This window comes from Rosa chinensis, chromosome 6 (assembly GCF_002994745.2).
Source record: "Rosa chinensis cultivar Old Blush chromosome 6, RchiOBHm-V2, whole genome shotgun sequence".
In the NCBI taxonomy this organism is placed as follows: Eukaryota; Viridiplantae; Streptophyta; class Magnoliopsida; order Rosales; family Rosaceae; genus Rosa; species Rosa chinensis.
In genome coordinates this window covers 29,117,944-29,143,998 of record NC_037093.1, presented here as the reverse complement: position 1 = coordinate 29,143,998, position 26,055 = coordinate 29,117,944, and the positions used below count along the sequence as shown (strand labels likewise).

Below are 26,055 nucleotides of genomic sequence, written 5' to 3'. Positions count from 1 at the left end.
CTACTGAGGACGAAACTGTGGTTGTGGAGCACAAAACTGAGGTTGCTGATTTGGACGAAATTGTGCATATGGAACTTGGTTTGATTGTATGAGTGGACAATCCCTCTGAAGATGTCCCGGTCCTCTGCAGTAGTAACAGAATTTTGTATATGGAGATGTCCCAAAAGATTTGTATGATCTCTGGAAATTATTTCTGGAAGGTCCAAAATTCTGACGTTTGAACTGTCCACTAGTACTCCCAGAATTCCAAACCCTTTTTGTTTCTTGAATACTACGTTCAGCAATAAGTGCTCGGTCTACCACTTCTGAATATTTCAATAACTTTAGAATCGATACTTTCTCCCTAATCTCAGGATTAAGTCCTTCCTCAAATTTCTTTGCTTTAGCAGCCTCATTGGGAATAATACCCGGAGCAAACCGCATCAATTCCTCAAATCTACCTTGATATTCAGCTACTGTCATTTCCCCTTTAGATAGAAATATAAACTCTTTTTCCTTGGCTTGCTTTACTGTGTCTGGGAAATATTTCTCAAGAAAAATAACTTCAAATGCATCCCAGGTTGTAATTTCAGTGTCTGGAGTAGCAAGAACTGATTCCCACCAGTGATAAGCTGCACCTTCCAAGTACGTACATGAGATAATTACTTTCAAATCTTCCGGCACTTTTTGATTATTCAGAGTCCTCTTCATTTGTCTCAACCATTCTTCAGCTATCATGGGATCTAAGGTACCCTTGAATATAGGAGGTCGGGCCTTACGAAATTCACCTTGTATTCTCATAACTCGTTCTTCATTACCTTCTTGATGATTACCATTGCGATTTTCCCTTATTGCACTTGCCATATCTTGAATAGCAGCTATGACTTCCATGTTACTACTAACCTCACCCTTATGTTGTTCTTCTGCCATTCTTTTGGTTTAAAACAAAACAATCATATAATTTTCATTATGCGTTTATAAAATTTAATTAATCTAACATGTAGTAAACAAAACTTTCAAGTATGAGACAAAGATTAAACACATAAGAGAGAGAAGGATAAACATAACATATATTACATGAAAACTTTACAAAGTTTTGAAAGTAAAAACACGTATCTACAGACTATATTTTACAAAACTTTAAACAAAAGTAGCACACCTTTATACAAAAGCTAATAAACACACCCATGGTTATTTATTCTACACCATAGAACATAATCACTCAGCATAGCATTTTAAACTTCCTCTTCCTCATAAGGTTCTGGGGAGCTAACAACTAGAATAGCCTCAAGATAATCCCCCATCGAGCTACTCCCATCATCAGTACTATCATTATTATCATTACTACTCTCACTCATATTAGACTCTGATGATGATGGTGGTATTATCATAGGATTTTCAGGTGAACTTCCAAGATGCCATAGAGCTACTACTTGGTCCCTTAACATATTATAGTAATAGTCATTAGCAGTAGCAGCTATCGCAAGGTTGACAGTGCGAAGTTGGCTCCTAAGGTTATACTTGACCATATTCCGCTGCAATTGGTAAGAGTATGTAGATCTGAAAAATATGGTCTTTCTAATCAGTTGTCTCACGAGTCTTTCGGCACGAAAATCCAATTGTAGTTCATAGGTGTCGGGATTTAACGGTTGAACCTCATTTCTGGTGGCTTCAAAGGGTCCAAGGCTATCGGATGAGTAGACTCTATCCATCCTATAACACAACATAAAGGAATCAGTTTACAGTCTCTAAAAACAAAAGGAATAAAGAGAATACAAATTTCTATCCAATGTCAACAATCCTAAAGGATACTAATTAAACCTATTGCTCTGATACCAACTTGTCACATCCAAATTTTTTTTTTTTTTTTTTTTTTAAGATGCGACTTATATTCCAATCATGGAAATAAATTTCCAAAATTGAAATACGAATAATTGGAAAAGAACGATAATAGACAAGTTTCCGAAATTGAAACACAACCTTTATTACAAGAGGGGTTTACACCAACATTTACAACAAAAGGTCAACTATATTCCAAGTTCTTGTCTAGGAATCCAAGCATGATTAACAATAACACACATGTATATTACATTATTAAAAACACCCTTGCAATAAAATAACTTCAAACTTATTTATTCATCACCTGCAAAATGATAAAAAGGGGTGAGCAACCATTGCCCAGCAGGAGAAATAAACCTCTTTGAAAATCATAATTAGAATAGCAATAATGAATGGATGCAACTATTATCTATTCCCGATAATCCACATTGTAAAATAAACTGAACCTACATGTCCCATACCATGTATTTTACCACGAAGGTGACTCAGAGTATTCAACAATGTGAACTAACTCCCACCCAAAATCAATCCCCCTAACCCTCTTTTGCTAGTCATCTTGTCTATTCCCCTTTCGCCAGTCCCGAATTACCCTTTCAATATCCTATACTAAGTGCACATTCACAAGTGGGCATACCTGGGATCTGGTACCTGCTGAGGTTATAGACTCAACTACGCAAAAGATAAACCAACATACTCATTCCAATAGCATATTCACATTACCATCACCACCCTTATACTTCATGTCTTATTGATGCACAAATACTTTGAATATGTAAGTGTATTCACTATTCAGCCATACCAAACAAACAGAAACAGAGGACATAAATGCATATAATCATGTACACAACCATCCAATACAATCATGTAAACAACCATCCAATGCAAACATAGAGGCTCCCCAAGTTTTTCCCCTACCTCGATTGATTTTCACGTTAAGTATCCGGATGAAAACAAGTTCCTATTGCAAGAATAGAATTTATTAGTTCCACACATAAAGAATTAAAGCAAAACTCAGCTAACATACTATGAAAATCTTAGCAGTGAGTTATTTTGACCAAAACAGGTTTTTACTTGACAAACTGAAATACTGCAGTTTTCTGACCCGGTCACATTAATGTTAAAAACTGTACAAATCTGTTTAAAATCTGCTTCCATGGTCTTCTAACGATTTGTAGCTGACATCCTAAAGAAACTTTCGGAATTTGAATCACCTGAAAACAATTTTCCTAGAATTAGTTATGCATTTTTAAAGTTCAGCTACAGTCCCACGTTTTTCTGCAGAAACTGCTATTGTGTGCTAACCTCTTCAGTTTTAATGTACTTTCCACAACTCCAATTTGTGTAAAACTTTCAATACTGAAAATAGACTTTCTAAAGTGTTAAATAAAAGAAATCACACTTTCAACAAGGCTTTAAAGGATGAGTGAAGGCTTTCTAAATTCAACTTTAAAACTGCATATGTTTCCTACTTGGTTCTTGACTCTTCTCAAATCAGATTCTATTAATCTATGTCTTCCAAAAATTCTAATGACTAAAGGAAATAACAAACCAGATACAAAGTGATTTCAAATTCTAATTTAGATCAATTTAATGACAAAGATATAAACTATTTTCCATAAAACTAGTGAAATCAAATAGAAGATGAGAAAATAATTAGTTCTAGTTGTTCCAGTAACAACAACTTTATTCCTAACTGAACTTCATCTCTATTGTAACTTAGGGCTGGGCGTTCGGACCCGAAAGACCGAGGACCCGACCCGAACTGAGGAAAAAAGCCCGATTCGGTTCGGTTTTAGAATAGAAATTTTCGGTTCGGTCTAAAGCCCGACCCGAATTCATGTAATCGGTTCGGTCTCGGGTTCCATATTTTCAGGGCCCGAAAGCCCGAACCGACCCGAAAGTTTTCCTTACATAAGTTTTCCTTTCTCTTTTCTTTGCAGGATGACTTGTAAAACGTTCCAATGTACAACCTAGAAAGGTTCCCTTATAGTTTCCATTAGGATAGTTATATTCTTGTGATACTTTACAATTTATATATTACAACACAGTGACACACCTTATATTAGGTTGCCAGAAAGAGACCCATCCAGGGGCCCCGTGGCTGCTGGTGGCCTTTGATTTTGTAGCTAAATGAAATCTTTATCTTGATCACATGTAACATATACAATGATGTGGTGTTGGGCATTAGAAAATGAAAAAAAAATGTTTCGTTTTTGTTTTTCGGTGGAAAACTGAAAATAAATGTTTGGGCCCGAAAAAGCCCGAAAACCGAACCGGCCCGAATGGGTTCGGTTTGTGTCGGTTTTCAGTTTACAAAAAGACCGAACTGGCCCGAACTGACATTTTCGGGTTCGGTCTCGGTCTCACTAATTTTCAGGCCCGGCCCGACCCGAGCCCAGCCCTATTGTAACTTCTTCTATCATCAAGAATCCCCAAGTCTTATAATAACCTATGAACATAACTCAATTTCCAAATTGCATTAACCATCAGAACCACAAAGAACTCATCAAATCAAAAATTAAAAGAATCACACCTGACTTTTTACTCCTCCACTTCTAAGATACCAAAACCCTCTTTTTCTCTCTCTCCCTTGTTTATCTATGTATCTAGCAACTCAAGGAACTGTATGGAAAGCATAGATGGTTTAACCTATTTATAGTGTTTGGAAAGGAGGTGAAAACGTAGAAAGCAAGATAGATATTCTAATTGAAATCTTACCCATATAGGTACTAGACTTGCCACCTCCAGATTTCTAGAGTTCCAGCTCCTGATTCTAGGGTTCCAGCTCTAGCTTCATAGCTTTGGGGAATCACCAATCTGAAACTTGATTTCCAAGGCTGTTGACACCTCCTACTTACCCATGGCGGCGGCTATGTCCTTTGTACTTTCCTAAGGCGGTGGCTGGTGTATCAGATGGAGGAGAATATGGGGGTGAGGAAGACGATGAAGAGACGGGACAATGCTTTGAGTTTAGGCGTTGTTTGATTTCGTTTTGTCGTGGAGTTTTATTCTATCAGCTGTTAAGCTACTTGGGTTTGTGTTTTGGGCCAAATCTTTTGGGCTAAACTCTAATTACTTAAACCCAAATAAAATTCAACTCTATTATATATATATAGATATATATATATATATAAACAATATTTAAACAAATAGTTTAGCACAATAAAATTAAACTTATTATTGTTTTAGAAAATGTTTAAAATTTTAGGTCGTCACACTTGTCTTGAGGCATCACTTTAAATCACATACTCCCCGCTATCATTAGGTAATGCTGGGGCACTAGTTAAACGTCCTTTGAGTTCTTGGAAACTTTGTTCACACTCCTCTGACCAAACAAATTTAGCACCCTTCCTGGTCAATTTAGTGAGGGGAGCCGCAAGTCTAGAGAAATCCTGAACGAACCGCCGATAATAACCAGCTAAACCCAAGAAACTACAAATTTCTGTCACGGTGGTGGGTCTTCCCCAATTCAAAACCGCTTCTACCTTTTGAGGATCCACACTAATACCTTCAGCTGACACCACATGACCCAAGAATCCTATGCTGTTAAGCCAGAATTCACACTTACTCAACTTGGCATATAATCTAGCCTCCCTCAAAGTCCGAAGTACTAGCTTCAAATGCTTAATATGAGGCTCATCACTCTTGGAGTAAACCAGAATGTCATCAATAAACACAATCACAAAACGGTCCAAGTATGGGCAGAATACTTGATTCATGAGATCCATAAAAGCTGGAGGAGCATTGTTAACCCTAAAGGTATCACTACAAACTCGTAGTGACCATAGCGTGATCGGAAAGCAGTCTTGGGTACGTCGGACTCTCTTATCCGTAATTGGTGATAACCTGTCCTCAAATCAATCTTAGGAAAGAGTTTGGCACCCCGCAATTGATCAAATAAATCATCAATTATTGGTAATGGGTACTTGTTCTTCACTGTGACCTTATTCAATTTTCTATAATCAATACACAATCTCAAGGTGCCATCTTTCTTCTTAACAAAAAGCACCGGAGCACCCCAAGGAGACACACTTGGCTGAATGAAACCTTTATCCAACAACTCCTGTAACTGGGTCTTTAACTCTTTTAATTCTACTGGGGCCATTCTGTAAGGTGCCTGATATATAGGTGTAGTACCAGGGAGCAATTCAATGGTAAAGTCTATTTCTCTTACTGGAGGCAAACTAGGTAGTTCATCAGGAAACACATCCGGAAACTTCCTGACCACAGGAATATCCTCAATATTCAACACCTCCCTCTTTGTATCCACAATGTGAGCCAAGTAAGCCTGACAACCTTTATTCAAAAGCTTTTCAGCTGTAATGGCCGAAATCAGGCAAGAGGAGGGAACGTTCCGCTCACCACGGAAAGTGATTTCCGGTTTTCCTGGACTTCGAAACACTACTTCTTTACGGAAACAATCAACCAATGCACCATGTGTCTCCAGAAAGTTCATCCCCAGAATTACATCAAACTCAACAAGATCTAGAGAAACTAGGTTGGCCTCCAAGCAAAAACCATCCACATTACCCCACAATTATTAAAAACCCATTCTATCTTAAGTGCTTCTCCCGCAAGTAAAGAAACATACCACTCGCCTATAAGGAGTGATGACGGCACATTTGCAAAACATGTGAATCTACTTGACAGTCGCACCGGGATCAATTAAGGTTAAAGCAGGTTGATTAAAAATAAACAACGTACCAACGATAACCTTCGGTGAATCACGGCCCTCCTGCTGGGTCATGGCGTGCAGTCTAGCATGTGTCATAGGACGACCTCGCTGAGCCCTGCCCTGCTGAGAACTAGCTCGGCCTACCGAGCTAGTGCGGGCACCGCTAGTCGACCCGCCAGCAGAGGACTGACCAACAGTCTGAGTGGGGGTAGATCTGGCTCCCTGAGTCAAAAGAGGGCAGTCTCTCCTGAAGTGGTCCTGCTGACCACACATAAAACATCCCACTGTCTGATACTGCCCAAACTGAGCTGACTGGCTAGTCGAAGCCCTACTCGAACCACCATGATAACTCTTGGACCTCTCAAGCTGCCCAGACTGTTGTCCACTAAACTGACCCTGAGAGAATCTCCTGACACGTCCCCTGAATCTAGTACGGGACCTCGAATTGGAACCACTGCTCTTTCCACAACCAACTGAAGAACCAGAACCGGATGTGGAAGTAGCCCTCTTAGATGGACCCTGGCTAGGGCCACCAGGATCCCTAGGGTGAAATCCGGCAGGTGAGTCCGACTCAATGTCCATGGCATAAGATACTGCCTCAGCAAAACTTCGGTACGGTGTGCCTAACATCTTATCCTTAAACTTTCCTCCAAGTCCCAAGACAAATCTACGAATCTTACTTTGCTCAGTACGAACCAAATCCGACACATGGTGAGCCAAGGAGAGAAACTCCTGCTCAAACTCCAACACTGACTGATCATCTCTCTTCTCCAGACTCAAGAACTGGTCCTACATCCGATTAAGGTGGGCATCACTAAAGTACCGTCCATAGAAATGGGTCTTGAACATATCCCATGTCATCGGGCCAGCATTTACAGGGTCATTGACAACACCAATCCACCAATGCCAGGCGGTATCCTCAAGGAACTGTACCGCCAAATTCACTTTCTTGTCCTCTGGAAGGTCCATCTGGGAGAAAACTCTCTCCATCCTGTCAAGCCACTGCTGAGCCTCTATAGGTGAGGCGGCAGAAGCAAAAGTCTGAGCCCCATGCCTCCTAGCACGCTCCACAGTATAATCCATACGTGACCCGGGGAGCGCTGCAGCAATCTGCCAAAAGAACTGCCCAAAAGTATCCGCAAACCTCCTAGGTATCTGCTCATCATCCTCAACAGGAGGAGTTTGATAGGAGCATTTTTATGCGACGTTTTAATAATTATTTCCTCATATTTTTCTTAGTTATTTCCTTTATTTAATCATTTTTAATTTAGTTTTTATTTTATAGGTACATTGAAATAAATGGAGAAGAAATGAGCTGAAATGAAGAAATGGAGTTTTCCTGGTCCAACTAGGAATCCTAGTCAACGCAGGAATCGTGATGAGGTTAGGAAACCTGAAGGCATTAGGAGACTACATGGCTTGAAGATATTATGGGAGATTAAATCTGATTTTTGCATGGGAAATGATGGAGATAATGTGGAAATCAAGGAGATTACATTGAGAAAATCAAGGGAGAGTTTCAAGGGATTGTGCAACAAGAAAAGGCTCAAAACAAGTCCAGATTCGTTCCTTAATTCCCTCAAGATATGTTGGCTGAAATTAGAGAATAAAATATGCAATTTTAATGTGGGAATCAAGAGAAAATCAAGGGGAGGACATTAAGGATAAAGCCATGGAGAGATTTAAGGGAAGAAAGGTCCAAAATGCATCCAGATACATTGTCTAGGTTCATGCCTAGATATTTGGCCGAAAATTAAGAGAAAAATCAGAAATAATCTTGGGAAAATCAGCAACAATATATTAGGGATTGATTTTGGAGCTTCATGATTGGTTGAATGACATGGCAGAGTTGACGTGGCATTAATTCATTGGTTGGAGCTGTGTGGTGCAACCAGAAAATTCCTTGGAAATTAAATTCATGAAGCCTTGCCTTCCCCTATATATACCCTCCTCTCTAGACGTTTTACACACACCATCAAACAGAAGAACAACACCAACACACCATCATACAGAAGAACAACACCAACACAACAAACACCTCTTCATTCAGAAAATTCTCTCCATCCTCTAAAGCAAGCCACGGAGTTCAAGCAAGGCCGAAGGGAGAAGAAGGAGCCGTGACATAGTCCTCCACCATCCACCATTGAAGACTTGCTTTCAAGCTTCAAGGATTCCAATGAAAATCATCCATTCTCATCTTCCATCCACGGTGTAATTCGACCTCTACTTTGTAACCTTCGTTTGAATTTCGTTGGTTTTGTTTTAGTTGACATTCATGATTGAACAAAATTATTATTTCTGAAATTTTTATGATTAAATGAGAATTTCGACTCTTATATTGTAATTCGAGAGTTGCTTATGTGAGTTTGTTTAATTAAATTTGCTTTATAGATATCTTTTGTATTTTAATCTTATGTGGTTCGAAACACTTAGGGTTTTGATATGAATGGTGCTAGGTTTAAGAACATGAAATCAACTTTTTGTTTTGTGTAACTTGAATCGAAGTAGTAAAGGTTTTGGACAAAAACCGAATTTAATTAAAGAGGATTGCAATTAGGTGGACTTTTTCATACTAAGTTGCACACTTGAGTTGATAGCCTTTCTATGTGTTTAATGCGTTAAACATGTCATGATTGACTAGCTTTCTAGGGCTTGATTACATGTTTGATAGGATTAATCTTTGTGCTTTCACTTAGGTTAATTAGCATTGAAAAGTAAAAAATGGGAAATTATTTGCTTTCGAATATTTCACATGATCAACTCCTTTCTCATGACTTAGATGAACAATATTAGGATTTAATCGAATTTGATCATAGTTTCGGTTTTGATCTTTGTTCTCTCATTCCACCCGTGTATATATGTTTTTTACATTTTCTTTATTTTATTTATTTTAGTTTTTAATTTAATAATCCTAAAACCCCTTTTGTGTTCATTTGTATATATTTTTATTCTTTGTTTTATTTTTGTAAATAATACTTTTTACTTTTATTAATTTGTTTTTGCAATTACAGGTGTACCCTCAATCCCCGGAATAGAACGATCCCTATTTACTATATACTAACGATGACATTTCAGGGTTAAATTATGCGCTTGCTTTTAGCGCATCAGAGTTCCCCTACGTGCTCGGCTATTTCGAGCCATAGTGCCTGAAGAAAAGTATTAAGAAGTTCAAGGATCAGTACAAAAGGTATCTACTTTACATGCATAATAACACACTAGCACCGAAGAGCACACGAAGGGGATCCGCCGCGGTCGGGCCATCACTCGGGAGGTACTAGGCGTCATTAGGCAAATAAAGTAGCAAGGAAGTAAGGCAGTCTACAGAATCTAGAAACCTAGTGCTCTGATACCAACTGACAAGGCCCGCCCCTGATTCCACCCTGGAATCCGAAGTGGCCCTGCGGGACCCACTTTTAAAGAAAGTTTACCAAAAATTTCGGCATAACCTCCCTTAAAAATGGACAACCCAAAAACCTGTGGAAAACAAATTTCACTTCTAATAATCCAACCACATACTCCTGGAGCCACCCTGCTCCCATAATTCCACCAACTCAACTCAAAAATAATAATAGTGTATCAAATACTTCAAGTCTAAGAAACTCCAAGATTAAAGATACTACAATTCACCAAAGTTAGGTCGTGGACCTCAAATATAATTCCTTACAAGTCTGCGTCACAAATCCCATAGTAATCAGAGCAATTCTAGGAACGTAAATTAACATAGAGTACAATAGGCTAAACAGGTAACCTACAAAATATGATGACGGAAGCGCATGCGATCACTATGGCTCACTCCTGAACGCCGAGCAGCAACACTGCAAACTCTGCATTTGAAACCGAAGGGTCCAGGGGAAAAGTATTGAAAAACACGTTAGCGTGAGTGGACCAAAAATAAACAATTTTAAACAAAAGGAATTTTATACTTTCCCCATTTATTTCTCTATAAACTCCCGATGCATGCAATGTTTTAAGGAAAAAAAAACAAGAGAAGTTCTGTACAAGAAAAACTGACTAGCCCCACTAGTCACAAACTAAATGAAAAGATTGGAACTTCGGTACTCAAGAAAATAAGACCAGCCCTGCTGGTTAAACGGAAATCGAACTAGCCCCGCTAGTCAAAATAGTAAAGTGAGAAGGGGAAGACGATAGCCATACGAGTGAGCCTCCCAGGCTCGGGTGATAGCCTCCCAGGCTAAAGTACTCCCATTTCTCCCGTAATATACCCTTACGCCACTAAGTGTAGCGATAGGATACTGGGCTTCAGAATTATTGTCACAGAGACAGTAACCAGTGATAGGAGCATTTTAATGCGACATTTTAACTGCATTTCCCTACATTTTTCTACGCCATTTCCTTGAAAAATCGCTGTTTGGGAAAGTTTCCATTCTTTGATTGGGAAAGTTCCTTATTGTAGAAAGTTTCTATTTTTGTAGTTTTCATTTCTCATTTCTGGCAAGTTTCCATTTTCAGTTTAGGAAAGTTTCTATTTTTAATTTTTAGTAAGTTTCTATTTTTCATTTTTAGAAAGTTTCTATTTTCAGTATAGTTTCTATTTTCAGGACCTCCGAGCTAAAAAGTGGAAATGAACGCACGAATGGAAAGAGGAGCTTGCGAACATCAAGACGAACGAATATGAGAGAAAATGGGCCACACAATTGAGCAGAAATGAAGAAATAAGCTTTCCTAGTCCAACCAGGAAATCCTACAAAATGGAGGAAGGCTTCCCTAGCAAGTTTCCAACGCAACCATGAAAAAGAAATGGAAAAATAATGTGTTTTGTGTTGGAGGATGACGAGGCTTGAAGTTGAAGCAACGAGGCCCAAGAACTTTATGGATTTGAGTTGGATTTTCGGCAAAATGGATCAAGGCCCGTAAAAGCCCATGGAATTAGGGTTTTGTGACGTAATGGAGATATTTTTGGGAATTAAATCTAATTTTGCCATGGGAAATCATGAAGATAATGTGAAAAATCAAGAAGAAATCAAGGAAAAACGTTGGAAATATTATAGGGAGAGTTTCAAGGGATTGTGCAACAAGAAAAAGCTCAAAACAAGTCCAGATTCATTCCTAAAGCCCCTTAATATATTTTGGACGAAAATAAGGAATAAAATCATCATTTTGTTATGAAAATCAAGAGAAAATCAAGGGATGACGTTAAAGGTAGTCCATGGAGAGATTTAAGGAAGAAAAGGTTCAAAAACAAGTCCAGATTCGTTCCTACAATTCCTAAAGGAATTTTGGCCGAAAATAAAGAAGAAAATCAGAATTAATTCATGGATATTCGGCAATAATATATTTGGGACTTATTTTGAAGGCTTGTGATTGGTTGGATGACACACCAGGGCTTACATGGCGCTACGTGATTGGTCGAAGCTATGCAGAATTATTAAATAATTCTTTGGGAAAATAATAGAAGATTCATGAAGACTTGGAGACCAAGGCCAACGTCCCCTATATATACTCCCTCATTCTTGACGTTTTACACCCCCCCATAATTCAGAAATTCTCTCTACGCGAAAGCTCTCTCCATCCTCTAGTGCATTCAACATTTCAAGCAAGGAAGAAGAAGAAGAAGAAGGAGCCGTGAGCATCATCATCCATTCTCCACCTTGAAGCTTGCTTTCGAGATTCAAGACTCCATACGTTTGACCTTTCATCCCCATCTCCATCTCACGGTGTAATTCAACCTCTTTCTTTGTAATCTTGTTTGATTTCATTGGAATTGTTCTAGTTGACATTGATGTTTGAACAAGGTTTATATTCTGAAATTTTATGATTGAATAAAGGATTTCGAATTCTATGTTGTGATTCCAAAGTTGCTTATGTGTGATTGTTTGATTGAATTTGCTTTATAGATAACTTTTGTATTTTAATCTTATGTGGTTCGAAACACTTAGGGTTTTGATATGAATGGTGCTAGATTTAAGAACATGAAATCAACTTTTTGTTTTGTGTAACTTGAATAGAAAGTAGTGAAGGCTTTGGACAAAGGTCGAATTCAATTGAAGAGGATTGCAAATAGATGAACTTTTTCATACTAGGTTGTGCACTTGAGTTGATAGCCTTTCTATGTGTGTAATGCGTTGAACATGTCATGATTGACTAGCTTTCTAGGGCTTGATTACATGTTTGATAGGATTAGTTTATGTGCTTTCACTTAGATTAATTAGCATTGAAAAGTAAAATATGGGAAATCGTTTGCTTTCGAATGTTTCACATGATCAACTCCTTTCACATGACTTGGAAGAACAATGTAGGGTTCATTCGAATTCACTTATAAAATCGGTTTTAATCTTTGTTTCTTACATTTCATTCTTGTATTTGTGTTTTTGTCTATACTTAGTTTTTATTCTTGTTTTTAATTTTCGAAAAACCAAAAACCTAAAACCCCCCTAAATTCGTGAATAGTGTTTATATGTGAATAGTATACTTTGTTTTTATTTTAATTGTTTAAATTGTCTTACATTGACAGGTGTACCCTCAATCCCCGGAATAGAACGATCCCTACTTGCTTATACTACTAATGATATTTCTAGGGTTAAATTATATGCTTGCTTTGAGCGTATCAACCAACGCCACAAAGGCGGAAGATCAAAACTAGCAATGATAAGTCACCCAAAGTATGGCAAAAGAAAATCCGAAAGCCACAGTAAAATCATAAATACATAAGGCTTCCCCAACTCTCACAAAAGAATTCCCATGACGTGTCCCACACGCCAAGATAAACTCAAATTCAAAAATAAATAAGAGAAAATAAGCATAATCCAATGACGTGACCCCGCAAGCCATAAAATCTTCAAATAATCAAATATCCAAAACCATTTCCGAAAATAACCATATGCTCGAGAAAGTAATACGATAAACAAATCATCATCTCAAAAATAAATAAATAAATGCATGCATCATTCTTTGAAAATAAAAGTCCACTCACAGTATATGGTCAGTGCTGAAGTCGCTCGGTATTTTCCTCGTACGAAGACTCCTCTCGTCCTGTACGAATAGCACTCGTAAAAATATATTTACAGGACGGAAATTAACTTTATGATAATTAGAAATTGAAATTGAGAACGTCCCCCTTCAAAATCCAACTCCTTAATTCACATCGAATCCATCCGTAATTCTCCAATAATATTCAGTCATCGATATCTAAATTCTAAAGTGAATTCGAAAGAAATTCGACGATCGAATTCAGGTGAATCAACAATCAACAATTCATTCTCAATTCGTAATTCCTCCAATTTCCACCAAACTTCATGTATAAAATTCTACAATCGTTAAGGGATTTATGGAACCAAAACAGTAAATAAAACGCAGCTCTACGCGCCACCCACAGTGGCCGCGCGTGGGGCCCACGCGCCACCGGCAACCACCACCAATGGCCACCAAATTTTGGCAGCACCACCTACTCAACAGACCCAACATTTTTCAGAACTACAACACATTCCAATTTTACATCGAAGAGCTCCAATCTGGCCGTTGAACACAAGCCCAGAAAACTCAAGAACCCTAGAATCGGGTTCTCCTTGATTCTCCTTCTACACTGCAAATCATGGCTCAAGGCTAGGGGCAAAACGATCCTTGGCAAAAACCGCGTCTTCGACAGTGGTTTGGCTGCCGAAAACGGCCGGAATCGCCGGAGATCGACGAAACCTCCTTTTAGCTACAGTAAACTTCACCGCTAATTTTCGAGCTCCTCCGGTCGAGCCACCGCAAAATACCACCCCAGGCATGACCAGGGAGTGAAGGCGAGCCTGCCGGTGCCCGGGTTTAGTCGTGGGTCGGCCTGAAACGGAAGAATTCAAAGGTGGACGAAATCGGACCCAAGAGGAAGGAGTCGGGGGAGAGGAGAGAGAGAGTTACCGTGGGTTTCCGAAAATGGAAGCCTACTGTGGTAACTTTCCATATATATATTTTTATTACCATGAACAGTAACTTCCACATTTTAAGCTATAACTTTCACATACGAACTCCGATTTAAGTGTACCACATGTCCACAGACTCGGTTTAACGTCCCCTACAACTTACGTGAAGAAAATTTTCTCAAATTGTTAACCCATAAAAAGTCAACTTCTAGCCACCCCCCCTAAAAAGTAAAACTATAACCGCGAATGGTAAAACATACAGTAATTCTTGTAACACAGTAAAAGGGGTAAATCGGATGTGGGGTGTAACAGAAAAACCAAGTGGGGAAATAACACACAAGTGTCTAGTGAGAGGTCTAGGAGTCAATCCTAACATATCCACCACAGAGCTAGATATGAAAGAGTGGGACGCTCCCGTATCAAGCAACACTCTAGCAAAGAAATCGAATAAGGATAATTTACCTTCCACTCCAGTATTCTGCTTACCAATAGCAAACACCCTAGCCTGCCCCTGAGGCTGTTGCCTCTGCTGGTTCCCTTGTCCCCTACCCTGCTGGGTACAATCCCCTGAGAAGTGCCCGTCTAGCCACAAGTGAAGCATGCCAAGTTCTTCGGTTTCGTGCAAGCTCGAGCAACATGGCCCATCTCATTACAATTGAAACACTTCGGGTTCGCCGTCGGCCTATTAGGTGCAACCCTAGCAGGTGCAGCTGCAGCCCTAGCTGGCGCGTGCTGATTAGTCCTCTGTCTCGTCCAGAATCCACCTCGATTCCCAAATGCTTTACTGCTCCCCGCAATTGCCTTTCCCTTTCTTTGGAAATCCCTCTCAGCCAATTCATGTTCCTAGAAAGTCAAGTTCTTCTACTCAATGGCCATAGCCTTAACGAAAATGAGCTCTACCGTCTTCAGTCCCAGAACAGCGACATCGCGCCAGATCGAAGCATTCAGTCCCCACTGAAACTTCATAGCTAAGCTCTCAGCATCCATTTGCCTCACAAAGCGATACAACCTTGAGAACTCAGCCTCATACTCTCTCACACTTTTAGTCCCTTGGACTAACGAGATAAACTCCCTTTCCACTTGCTCACGTACTGAAGGCGGAAAGTACTTCTTCCTGAACAGTTCCACAAAACCGTCCCAGGTCATGGTGGACACATCCATCACTCTCTGTGTGCCATTCCACCAGACCCGTGCATCGCCTTGGAGCATAAATGTGGCAATCTTCCTCTTCTCAATGTTGTCGCAAACGACCATCTCGAAGTAGGTCTTCATGTTTTCGATCCACTGATCTGCCAACATGTGATCCGTACCTCCCTGAAATGGGACTCCCCCCAGTCTCGAAATCTCCTTTGCCAACTTTGACAAATGAGTGGGATCTACAACATTAGCAACCTCCATAACAGGTGGAACAGGTAGCTCAACATTCGATGCCTCAACTTCATTCTCGAACATCTCCTCAATAGGAGGAGGAATCCTGCCCCTACCTCGGGCTCTACCCGTGCCTCTGGGTCTACCTCGACCCTTAGCTATGCCTCCTTGAGAAATCATCACCTAAGGAGCATAACAACATGTGGTTAATACATGTATAACTCTCAAACACAAGTATAAGTCAACGCTATGACTCGATCAACCACAACACTACGTCAGAGGATACAATTCCATCCCCTACGTCAATCTTGAGTTAAAACTAAAGGTCATCATTCCTTATAAGTCTTCAACTCATAGAAGCTACATCTAGCTCCTACACTTCATCCCTTGAGCCGAGACTACCCTGACGACTCACATCCTACCGCTCACTACATACCCAATGACTATATCAATACCAAAGAGCATCTGATGGGGATCCGCTGCAGACGGGCCATCACTCGAGGAGTATTGATTGTCACCAAATATGTACCTTACGCTCTGATACCAATCTGTCACGCCCTTGATTTTACACACATGAAAATTGATATATATAATCCCATAAAAATTGATATATATAATCCCATAATTATACATGCGTAAATGTTCAGTCATCAATACAAATACCTGGAACATCTTTCCTTATAAACAAGTACATACTGATGCCCTGAACCAATCCGAGTTAATATACACTCGCTCCACAGAGTTATATATTGCACAAATTTACGAATTAAATTGTCATCACAAAATAAAGCGTAAATGCTCCTCAGAGCGTACTACATAGCGGAAGTCATACACTGGCAAAGCCAACAAAATTTGCTTCCTACCCGTTCAGCTGCCAACAAGCTACCTCAGCTTCAGCCACGATTTCCCTGACCTGCAGGATTAACCCCTACACCAAAAGAATGGTGCACCGGGTTTCCACACAACAAAACCTGGTAAGCTTATGAAAGCTCGTATGAGTAACTCATGAACATCAATCAACAACTCACACACATCAGCTAAGGAAACCATGCAACTATGATTCCTTCTAACATTCCATAACCTTTCCATCTAAAGGACAACATAAATCACCGCTGTGACAATGTTCTATTTGCTAACTTAACCATCAAGAAGCAATTCAAGTCTCATAAAAGAAGAATACTCAAGGAATTCTCCTTTAACTACATACTTATGAGTCTCCAGCAACCTCGACCGTTACCCCCATAATCTATAATGGCAGACAGACTATAGCTCTATTGAAATCGTAACCACTCGTCCGACTATGGACGTGATTACCTATTTCCTGTCTTGGTCACCATCTGTGACATGTGGTTTCAGACCCCATCTGGTCTCAAAATCAACATTAAGGTCACCATCTGTGCTCTGTCACCATCTATGACACATGATCTTCAGACCCCGTCTAGTCATGAAATCAAACATCAAGGTCACCGTCTGCAACCTGTCACCATCTGTGATATGTAATCTTCTTAGACCCTATCTGGTCTTAAGTCAGACGTTAAGTAAGTCGCACCCAACCTAAAAACATTACAAACATCTAGCTTCGGCTTTCCTAATCCCTACTCACCATCTGTGACTCTTGGTACAAGGATCAATACATTTAAAATGAGTTACGCTTGACTCAAAAATGTAACATCAAGCTCAATACTTTTCAAACAATAGAAAACATCTTTTTCCACAATATTGTTTCCTGAAAAGTCACATTCAACAATAATATGAACACCATCATGCATATTATTATTCATCACAATCATCCACAATGATATATATATATCCGACGTAATATATATATACGTAGTTATTCACTCAGGAATGTCTACTAATACCAACTATAGTTTGCAGTTAAATGATTAACGCCAAAACAATAATGGTAATTCTGTTCATAAAAAACCTTGTGAGATTACTCACCTCGAACTCCTGCTGCGTCTTCAATAAAGCACAAAGCCGCCAATTAACAAATACTTGTCCACTGTACTTCGTCAAGTACCTAATCACATACGGTTCCAACTTATTGACGATTCACATTTGATTTAAGTTCGAAACCCCTGTTTTGAACTAAAACCCCCAAAGTGCCGCCAATCGAGGCAAAACCACATCTGAGACCTCCCAAAGTCTCTGGAATACGTCTACGATCGATGTGACCAAACCACAAGTCGATCGGACGCTCGAATCCTCACGGATCGAATAAATCGATCGGTATGAAACGGTAAAAATCATAACAATTTCATACGAACTCCAAAATTTGCATATTATATATCGAAACGCTCGTATCAACGACTAGAACATATATAATACCACAAACAGTCCCTTATATGGCCGGAACACTTCCGGAACGCAGCCACAGACGGTGGTGCACCGCCGCCGGCCAAAACTCAATATTTCACAAAACTCCCAACATCAAAAAGCTTCATCTAAGCATGCTTGTGAATTCTCATAACCAGCTCGAAGTCAGAAAATAAGCATAAAGGGTCGAAAACTACCTCACAAGCTTTGAATTTATGCTCAATCCGAGTTGAACCGATTTCCACGTAAATCGATCCAAATAAACACCATAGATTGACTTAGACAATCCCCACGAAGCCAAGGAAGGAAACTTGAAGCCGTGCCGTTGCCGGAGCTACGTTTTCCGGTCGGGTCCGATTTCCTCAACTTGTGCTGTCTTGCAGCGCCGCTGTGGAGGAGAATCGCCGCTAGAGACCACCACAGAGACGACCGGAGCAAGGAGGCGAACTGATCTGGGCTCGTTTCACCGGAAGAGGTCACCGGAGCTGCTAGTTCCGACCGGGTCGGATCGTCGGGTTCGGGTCGGGTCAGTCGAAAAACTTCGACTCTAAAGGTGCAGATGAGAGAGAGAAGGGAGAGAAAATGAATATTTCCGGAAATGGAAATATGGAATTATGAAAGAATTTCTGATTTTTCTCTATTTATACTAAAACGGAAACTTCTTCCGCTAGCCATAACTTTCTTATACGAACTCCGATTGACGCGTTCCGCATGTCCACGAACTCGTATCGACGCGCTCTATAACTTTTGTGAAAGAAGTTTTCCGAGAATCCCAACATATAATAAGTCAAACTTCACACGACCCCCTAAACTGTGAAATTCGAATAATTATACAAAAACTATTCCACTTCACATACAACCTACGAATAAAGTATAATAACAAATATTCGTACAACTGGTCCATTATTAATTACCAAAATTAAATAACAGAAAACCAGGTCATCACATTTATGCAACCCTTTGTGTCTTGTCTTTCCTCCCTCCAATGTTGGCTAGCTCCTCTTTCAATTTATGAGCTCATTTCAGCTCATTTATTCCAAGGACCTGAAAATAGAAACTGTTACTAAAAATAGAAATTTCCTAAAATGAAAAACGGAAACTTTCCAAAAATGAGAAATAGAAACTACAAAACGGAAACTTTCTACAATTAGGAACTTTCCCAATCGAAGAATGGAAACTTTCCTAAACAGGGTTTCTTTAAGGAAGTAACGCAGGAAATGTAGGGAAATAGTAGTTAAAACGTCCCATTAAAATGCTCCTATCAAAAGGGGCAAATTGAAATCCTAGAATTCCAACTCTTCGATTCGACCTCCACACTTCAAATTGCTTCGGGTCACTTGGAATGATTAATGTACGTCTCACAAGCTTCAAAAGCCCCAAGAATTAGCACTGGAGGTGGCTGGAAATGTGAGAAACCACAGACTTGAAGAGGGGTAAGAGAGCTTTCCATCGACACTTGGGAGGGGCCCAAATCCATCGTTGGATGGCGAAGTTATGGCCGGAAAACCGATTTCGGCGACTGGAGAGAGAGAGAACTCGGGTTCGAAAATGGAAACCTAGGGTTTTCCCATATTTTCTGATTTTTTTCCTATTTTTCCAAAATTAAAAACTTTTTCAGTTGGCCATAACTTCTTCATACCAACTCCGATTTTCGCGATTTGCATGCCCACGAACTCATATTGACGCACTCTACAACTTTCATGAAGAAATTTTCAGAGAAACCGAATGAATAAAAAGTCAATCCTTTGACCCCTCGAAAATAAAACGTTTTGAGTAATTATTCGTCCGAAACACTTACACTCCACCCTCGAATAATGAAATCATCCTAACAACCACTTAATAATTTTCCGAAAATCATCAAAAATTAATAATGGAAATTCGGGGTATTAAAAAAATGTGTTTTGGGGGTAAGTGTTTTTTTTTTTAAATTAGTGTTTGTTAATTGTGATCCATTTAATTAGTTGAATGTCATTGAATTGATTTGATTGTTTGCCGATTTAATCCTTGAATAAATATGGAACAACTACACCATTTGGATCATTAGAAAATAGCTTTGAATTATGTTTTCCTTGTGATGCCAAAAAAAGGAAAAAAGAAAAAAAAAAAAACTATGCTACGTGGATAAAGCAACGTGAATAGAGCAAACTGCTTATTTTAGACCAAAACAATAAGAAGAAAAATAGTTCTATTTAGATGCGTCAGTCTCGTTACTTCCCGCTAAAGACTTGTTCCTTGTTACAAAAATAAAATCACATACCCAAAAACATAAATCAAATCTTAGTATCTCTTTCTCCCTATCATTTGTCATTCGAATGCTCTTTGGTGACCATGGACGAAGAGTACGACATCATTGTTTTAGGGACGGGTCTCAAGGAGTGCATTCTCAGTGGCCTTCTGTCTGTTGATGGCCTCAAAGTAACTATTCTACTCTCTTTTTTTCTGTACTAAATTAAGAAGCATATAGCCATTCTCTTTCTTTTACTTAATTTCATAGCTAATTAGAGATTTTTTATGCTAAGATTTCCCACAATTCTAATTTGTCTCAACTTCATCAATAATTTTAAAATTGAGTCGTCATGAATGAAACCATTTACAGACAAAAATGGAGTACAGTAGTATCAAAGTAATACTTTGTTGTTCATACAGTTATTTACATTTGACATTTGACATTTCTTATTCGTCTTATGTTTTATTTATGAAACAGGTTTTGCATATGGATAGAAATGACTACTATGGAGGAGCATCGACCTCTCTTAATCTTACACAAGTACACTTACTCCACTTACATATAATTTAGAAACAGGGATAACTTTGTGTCATTTGATATAAGAATTCATAAGAAATTGTTCAAATTATTGTCGATTGTCTTTTAAACTTTAATTTGCTGCTCCATCTATAGCTTTGGAAGCGTTTTAGAGGAGATGACAAACCTCCAGAGCAATTGGGGTCTAGTAAGGAGTACAACGTTGACATGATACCAAAGGTATCTAAACTTTATTTATCATTACATACAATTAAGCATTATTTGATCAGTTTTTAATTCTCACTGTATATCATTGTAGATCGGTGGTGTCGGTATCTTAATTACTCATGATGAATTTTGACCTTTGTATTTAAATCAAATTTTTGTCTTTTAAAATAACTCTTTTCTTGAAATTTTTTTTTTCTCTCCATATATGCTCTAACAACATTATCTGGTTTCCTAATTTCCTCTTATAGTTCATGATGGCCAATGGCGGTTTGGTCCGTGTCCTGATCCACACAAATGTCACCAAATATCTTAATTTTAAGGCTGTTGATGGTAGTTTTGTGTATAACAAGAAAAAGGTACATGTATATATTATAATATTTATATGGATAATAGAGTAAGTTGTTGCAATCAAATTGAAGCAAATCTTCTTACATCTCTAACTAGTGTAAGCTTTTAATATTGTTGCTTTTAGATCTATAAAGTTCCAGCAACTGATGTTGAAGCACTAAAATCACCATTGATGGGGCTCTTTGAAAAGCGTCGTGCACGAAAGTTCTTCATTTATGTCCAAGACTTTGAAGAGAGTGATCCCAAATCTCATGAAGGACTAGATTTGCATAAAGTTACAGCAAGAGAGCTTATCTCGTATACTTACTTTTTTTCTTTTCACCTATTTTCCCCTTCTATTACATCCAATTTACTAGAAAGTTGGGATCATAAGTAAAAAACATGCATTCATAATAATTTGTAATTAAAGAAAGTCACTGGTATAATTTTACTTTACTTGATTACACACACACACACACTTAGATGACTAATGTTATTCTTCCACTAATTATCTTATACATTGTAGGAAATATGAGCTAGAGGATGATACTATTGATTTTATTGGTCATGCTTTGGCACTTCATATTGATGATTCTTACCTAGATGAGCCAGCCATGGAGTTTGTGAAGAAAATGAAGGTTCAACTTTGTTATGCAATTTGTTTTATTATGGCATGTTTAAGGTCTAGGAGGTAATCTTATATAATTATTATAACTAAATTATCATTTGTCTTGTAAAGCTCTATGCAGAGTCTCTGGCACGTTTTCAAGGAGGATCGCCTTATATCTATCCATTGTATGGATTGGGAGAGTTGCCGCAGGTTTGGGTCCATTTGTAAATATGTACGCATGTAGGCAACAAATTAAACTATTGTTATTTCTAATCTTATATTATATTTCAGGCTTTTGCACGTTTAAGTGCAGTTTATGGTGGAACTTACATGCTCAACAAACCGGATTGTAAGGTAAATTTGTCACATAAATTGTTTTTGTGTATATAGAATTACATCCATGTGGTTTGTATAGTGTGCCACATTTTGATGCTTGCATCTAGATCTTTGTGACTTCCTCTAGGTTCAGGCTCTAGCAAAATGCATTCATACTCGTTCCTTGGAAACCTTAAATGAAAACTGCATGTTAAACCAACCAATATTTGAGATATCATTCTAATAAACATAGGGAGAGATTTATCTTTTAATATGCTAGCCCGAAACTTTTGTTATATATGGTGCCAATATATTAATTAAGATACTTTCTTATGAGATTAAGTTATAATATTTTTTAATGTGAATGACTTTTAAATCTGAAATATGACATTGTTTTCTATATTTCCTCCATATTCATTATTGTTTTTGTTTAACAAAAAACTAGAAACATATAGACCCAATTTCTCTTTCAAACTTGTCACTGTAACTTAAGTTTATTCCATTTTGTATAATATAAATATGTTTTGTATTAAGGTGAAATTTGATGATAATGGAAAGGCTGTTGGTGTGACCTCAGAAGGAGAAACTGCTAAATGCAAGAAAGTGGTTTGTGATCCCTCATATTTACCTGATAAGGTATGCTTTTAAAACCTTACATAATAAATTACTTTTATGCAACATCTATTAAGTCTGTCTACCTAATTACATTATGAGTTTTTTTTTTAACACATAACTTTTACTTGCCACTATTGTCAATAGGTACAGAAAATTGGAAAAGTTGCTCGTGCTATATGTATAATGAGTCATCCTATTCCGGAGACCGATGATTCTCACTCGGTCCAAGTTATTTTGCCACAGAAGCAACTTGGTCGTAAATCAGATATGTATGTGGCTAATATACACATTATTAACGTAACTGTTTAGTAAAAAATTTGAAATTACTTAAGCATTCTTTACTTCTGGAATAAGGATACTACTTATGTGTTGTAAAGAGTCAGAGCAACACTTCGGTGTCTATAGCTCTCACCTAAATTTTCCTCCCTATCCTAGGGCATCATCAATGATCTTAACATAACATACAAAAGGTTTTAAAGAAAGCTAGTTCCTCAAAATCATTATATGAGGTGTTCCGAAGTGTATTTAAGGTCTTTAAGAAAAAATGATAGTATACAAAAAACTCGTGGTCGTAAGTCTTGAATTTGCTGAGGAATTATTTTTACCTCTTTACTTTTATAGATTAAAATGAAAAGGATTATAATACTTATCTCTAGAAATGAAGAAAAATATTAATTAGTTTATTGAGATTCTAATTCTAGCCTACTTCTCCCACCACCTTTATACGTTTTTGTTATATATTTCCTTAACTTCACAAGTTTAGTTATAACTTTAATGCAATGAATTCATAAGTAGATATTTCACTGCTATGATATTGCAGGTACCTGTTTTGTTGCTCTTATGCTCATAATGTTGCTCCAAAAGGAAAATTCATCGCCTTTGTTTCAACGATAGCAGAGACCGATAATCCTGAAGTTGAATTAAAGTCTGGCATTGATCTACTTGGTCCTATAGATGAAATCTTCTATGACTCTTATGACAGATACATACCGAATAATGACCATGAAGGCGACAGTTGCTACATATCTACCGTAAGTAGATTTAATTATGCCTCATTTGTCACATTATCATTAAAACTTGCTTTTTCCTTAGAGAGAAATGTGTCAAATTTCCTCTTTCAAATCACGCTTGAAAAGTGCACTATCCATTATCCTTACAATAATAGCTAGCTACCTTAGTGCTTGGTTACTTCATTCTGAATTATATATACTTCCTTCAATGGAAAATATAGTTGTTATTGATTTTAAGCATATAATTTCTTGCAGAGCTATGATCCAACTACGCACTTTGAGTCCACAGTAAATGATGTTCTAGCCATGTATAGTAAGATTACTGGAAAGGTAATCATTTGTTGCTTATTGCAATCAATTAAATACCTTTAATCAATTGGCCACAACAAAAAATTCCTAAAACTTCTTGATTTAGCAAATGCATATGGATGTTATCAACCATCTTGTGGTGTTTACTTGTGATATTCTTCCATTATTGGTTCTTATGAATTAATGAAAGTTTATTTAATGTGGGAGAATTACTATAGCATTTATGTAGAATTGGTTAGTTGAGCTAATTTTTTGTTTTGTTTTTGGTTTATCTGTTGTTTGAATGATTCAGGCTCTTGATCTTTCTGTGGATCTAAGTGCTGCAAGTGCTGCTACTGAAGAATAAAATACTTCAACTGTATTCTTCACAAGCTGTAATTTGACAAGGATGCTACTTTTTTTTAGATTATTATTTCTACAATTCTACGTGTGCAAAGATTTAAGTATTTGAAATTTGATTTATTGATAAGAAAATTTTGGGTGGAATTTATTAGACTAAATCTATATATACTAGTCATTTGAGCAAAGACGTTGCGTATGGCGTCAAGAGAGAAGAAAATGAAAAATTGTCAAGTAGGGGTGCACACGGATTGGATTGGATCGGTTTTGACTCCAAACCATCTCAATGCCAAAGTGAGTGGTTTAGGCATTTTAGACAACCGATCATCAAAAAAATTTAGCTAAATCCGATCTAATCCAATCCAATTAAAGATGATTTGGTTCGGTCAGTTAAGTGGTTTTAACCTATATAATATTAACATGCCGTTTATGAAAAATGTCATAGTAAAATTCAATCAAAACCCAAAAACCTAGAATAGATTTGATTCAGTTATTTGATGGCTTAGACATCAATAGTAGCTTAATATGGTAGTATTAGCGGTTAGAGAATGAATGATTGAGAGATATGATGTGAAATGATCAAAGTAATTGTAGTGATATTAGGGTTTTAGGTCTTGGATTCAATATGGTAGTATTTCATTTGAGAATAAAGCTATAAATGAAGATTTAGAACATACTAAGAATAGACTAGATAAATGAATATATATTTATTATGTATATAAATTATAAACTTTTATCTATTATATTTCAAACATACCGGTCGATTTGGGTTCCCCGGTTTAAGCACAAGAGAAACCACATCAATCCAGTTAATAAATGATTTGGTTCGATATAGAATCGGCTTTTAATTTTTAAAGTTAAAAAACCTGAACCAAACCATATTTAATGGTCAATTTTGGCCAGTTAGTATCATGTTTTGCACACCCCTATTCTTAAGACGATTCAGTTTTTTTTTTTTTCCTTATGAGCACAGATTTCAGTCTAATCAATCAAAATTCATATGTCAAAAAGGGCAAGAGCTGAAATTTCAAATTAGTAGTTACAAATATACTTTCTTTTTTTAAAAAAGGGGGCTGGTGCAGCTGCCCTCAAGCCTTAATTGATGAAACTGCAAAATACAGGAGGGGGGGGGGGGGGGGGGGGCGTAGAGCCTGAACCCCTGATTACAATAAGCACAAGCTATGATGCCCCGGAAATTCGTATTTATTTTTCGAGGATTTTCAAGAATCTAATTTATGGTTATTGGATGGTTTCGTGGCTCGTGGATGGAGCGGAAGTGTTTCGGACGAATTTTTATTCGAAAAGTATGACTTTAAAGGGGGGGGTTCAAGGTTGACTTTTTATACGATAGGATTCTCCCAAAACTTCATTTACAAAAGTTGTAGAGCGCGTCGATACGAGTTCGTGGACATGTGGTTCGCATCAATCAGAGTTCATATGAGAAAGTTATGGTCTGCGGAAGTTTTGGGAAAGTTCTATAAATAGGAGTTTCCACTTTTAGAAATTTACTATTTCCA

At 37.9% G+C, this 26,055-nt stretch overlaps 3 protein-coding genes across 12 annotated transcripts; 1 reads left to right on the top strand and 2 right to left on the bottom strand.

Annotated features, from left to right (window-relative positions):
• LOC112171173 lies at nt 1-909 on the bottom strand. Its single transcript, XM_024308398.1, has one exon. The coding sequence runs from the start codon at nt 907-909 to the stop codon at nt 1-3; it is 909 nt and encodes a 302-aa protein (XP_024164166.1).
• Nucleotides 910-1,134: 225 nt separating this feature from the next.
• LOC112173966 lies at nt 1,135-4,787 on the bottom strand. 10 transcript variants are annotated; one of them, XR_005802230.1, is made up of 5 exons: nt 4,537-4,787; nt 4,352-4,440; nt 2,734-2,776; nt 1,635-1,692; nt 1,135-1,539 (listed from the first exon to the last, which is right to left on the bottom strand). XR_005802230.1 is itself a non-coding variant. In XM_040509484.1 (3 exons), exons 1-3 carry the CDS (start codon nt 4,538-4,540, stop codon nt 1,215-1,217), a joined length of 387 nt encoding a protein of 128 aa, XP_040365418.1. In that variant the 5' UTR covers nt 4,541-4,787; the 3' UTR covers nt 1,135-1,214. The 10 variants fall into 10 exon arrangements, 1 of the variants encoding a protein (XP_040365418.1); XR_002925800.2 differs by having other exon boundaries at nt 1,135-1,692; XR_005802233.1 differs by lacking the exon at nt 4,352-4,440.
• Nucleotides 4,788-20,265: 15,478 nt separating this feature from the next.
• LOC112169135 (guanosine nucleotide diphosphate dissociation inhibitor At5g09550) lies at nt 20,266-24,702 on the top strand. The gene is made up of 13 exons (XM_024306113.2): nt 20,266-20,457; nt 20,747-20,809; nt 20,942-21,025; nt 21,262-21,369; nt 21,486-21,658; nt 21,867-21,978; nt 22,080-22,160; nt 22,242-22,304; nt 22,800-22,901; nt 23,025-23,149; nt 23,701-23,911; nt 24,146-24,220; nt 24,492-24,702. Exons 1-13 carry the CDS (start codon nt 20,371-20,373, stop codon nt 24,543-24,545), a joined length of 1,338 nt encoding a protein of 445 aa, XP_024161881.1. The 5' UTR covers nt 20,266-20,370; the 3' UTR covers nt 24,546-24,702.
• Nucleotides 24,703-26,055: the final 1,353 nt, after the last annotated feature.

What these genes read in the sequence shown, in the direction of transcription:
- LOC112169135 (XM_024306113.2), top strand. Translation starts at nt 20,371, where the DNA reads ATGGACGAAGAGTACGACATCATTGTTTTAGGGACGGGTCTCAAGGAG. An exon ending in TGTCTGTTGATGGCCTCAAA is followed by an intron (nt 20,458 to 20,746) that starts GTAACTATTCTA and finishes TTTATGAAACAG; the next exon opens with GTTTTGCATATGGATAGAAA. An exon ending in CTTGGTCGTAAATCAGATAT is followed by an intron (nt 23,150 to 23,700) that starts GTATGTGGCTAA and finishes ATGATATTGCAG; the next exon opens with GTACCTGTTTTGTTGCTCTT.
- LOC112173966 (XM_040509484.1), bottom strand. An exon ending in TTGAAGCCACCAGAAATGAG is followed by an intron (nt 1,540 to 1,634) that starts GTTCAACCGTTA and finishes CATATTTTTCAG; the next exon opens with ATCTACATACTCTTACCAAT.
- LOC112171173 (XM_024308398.1), bottom strand. Translation starts at nt 909, where the DNA reads ATGGCAGAAGAACAACATAAGGGTGAGGTTAGTAGTAACATGGAAGTC.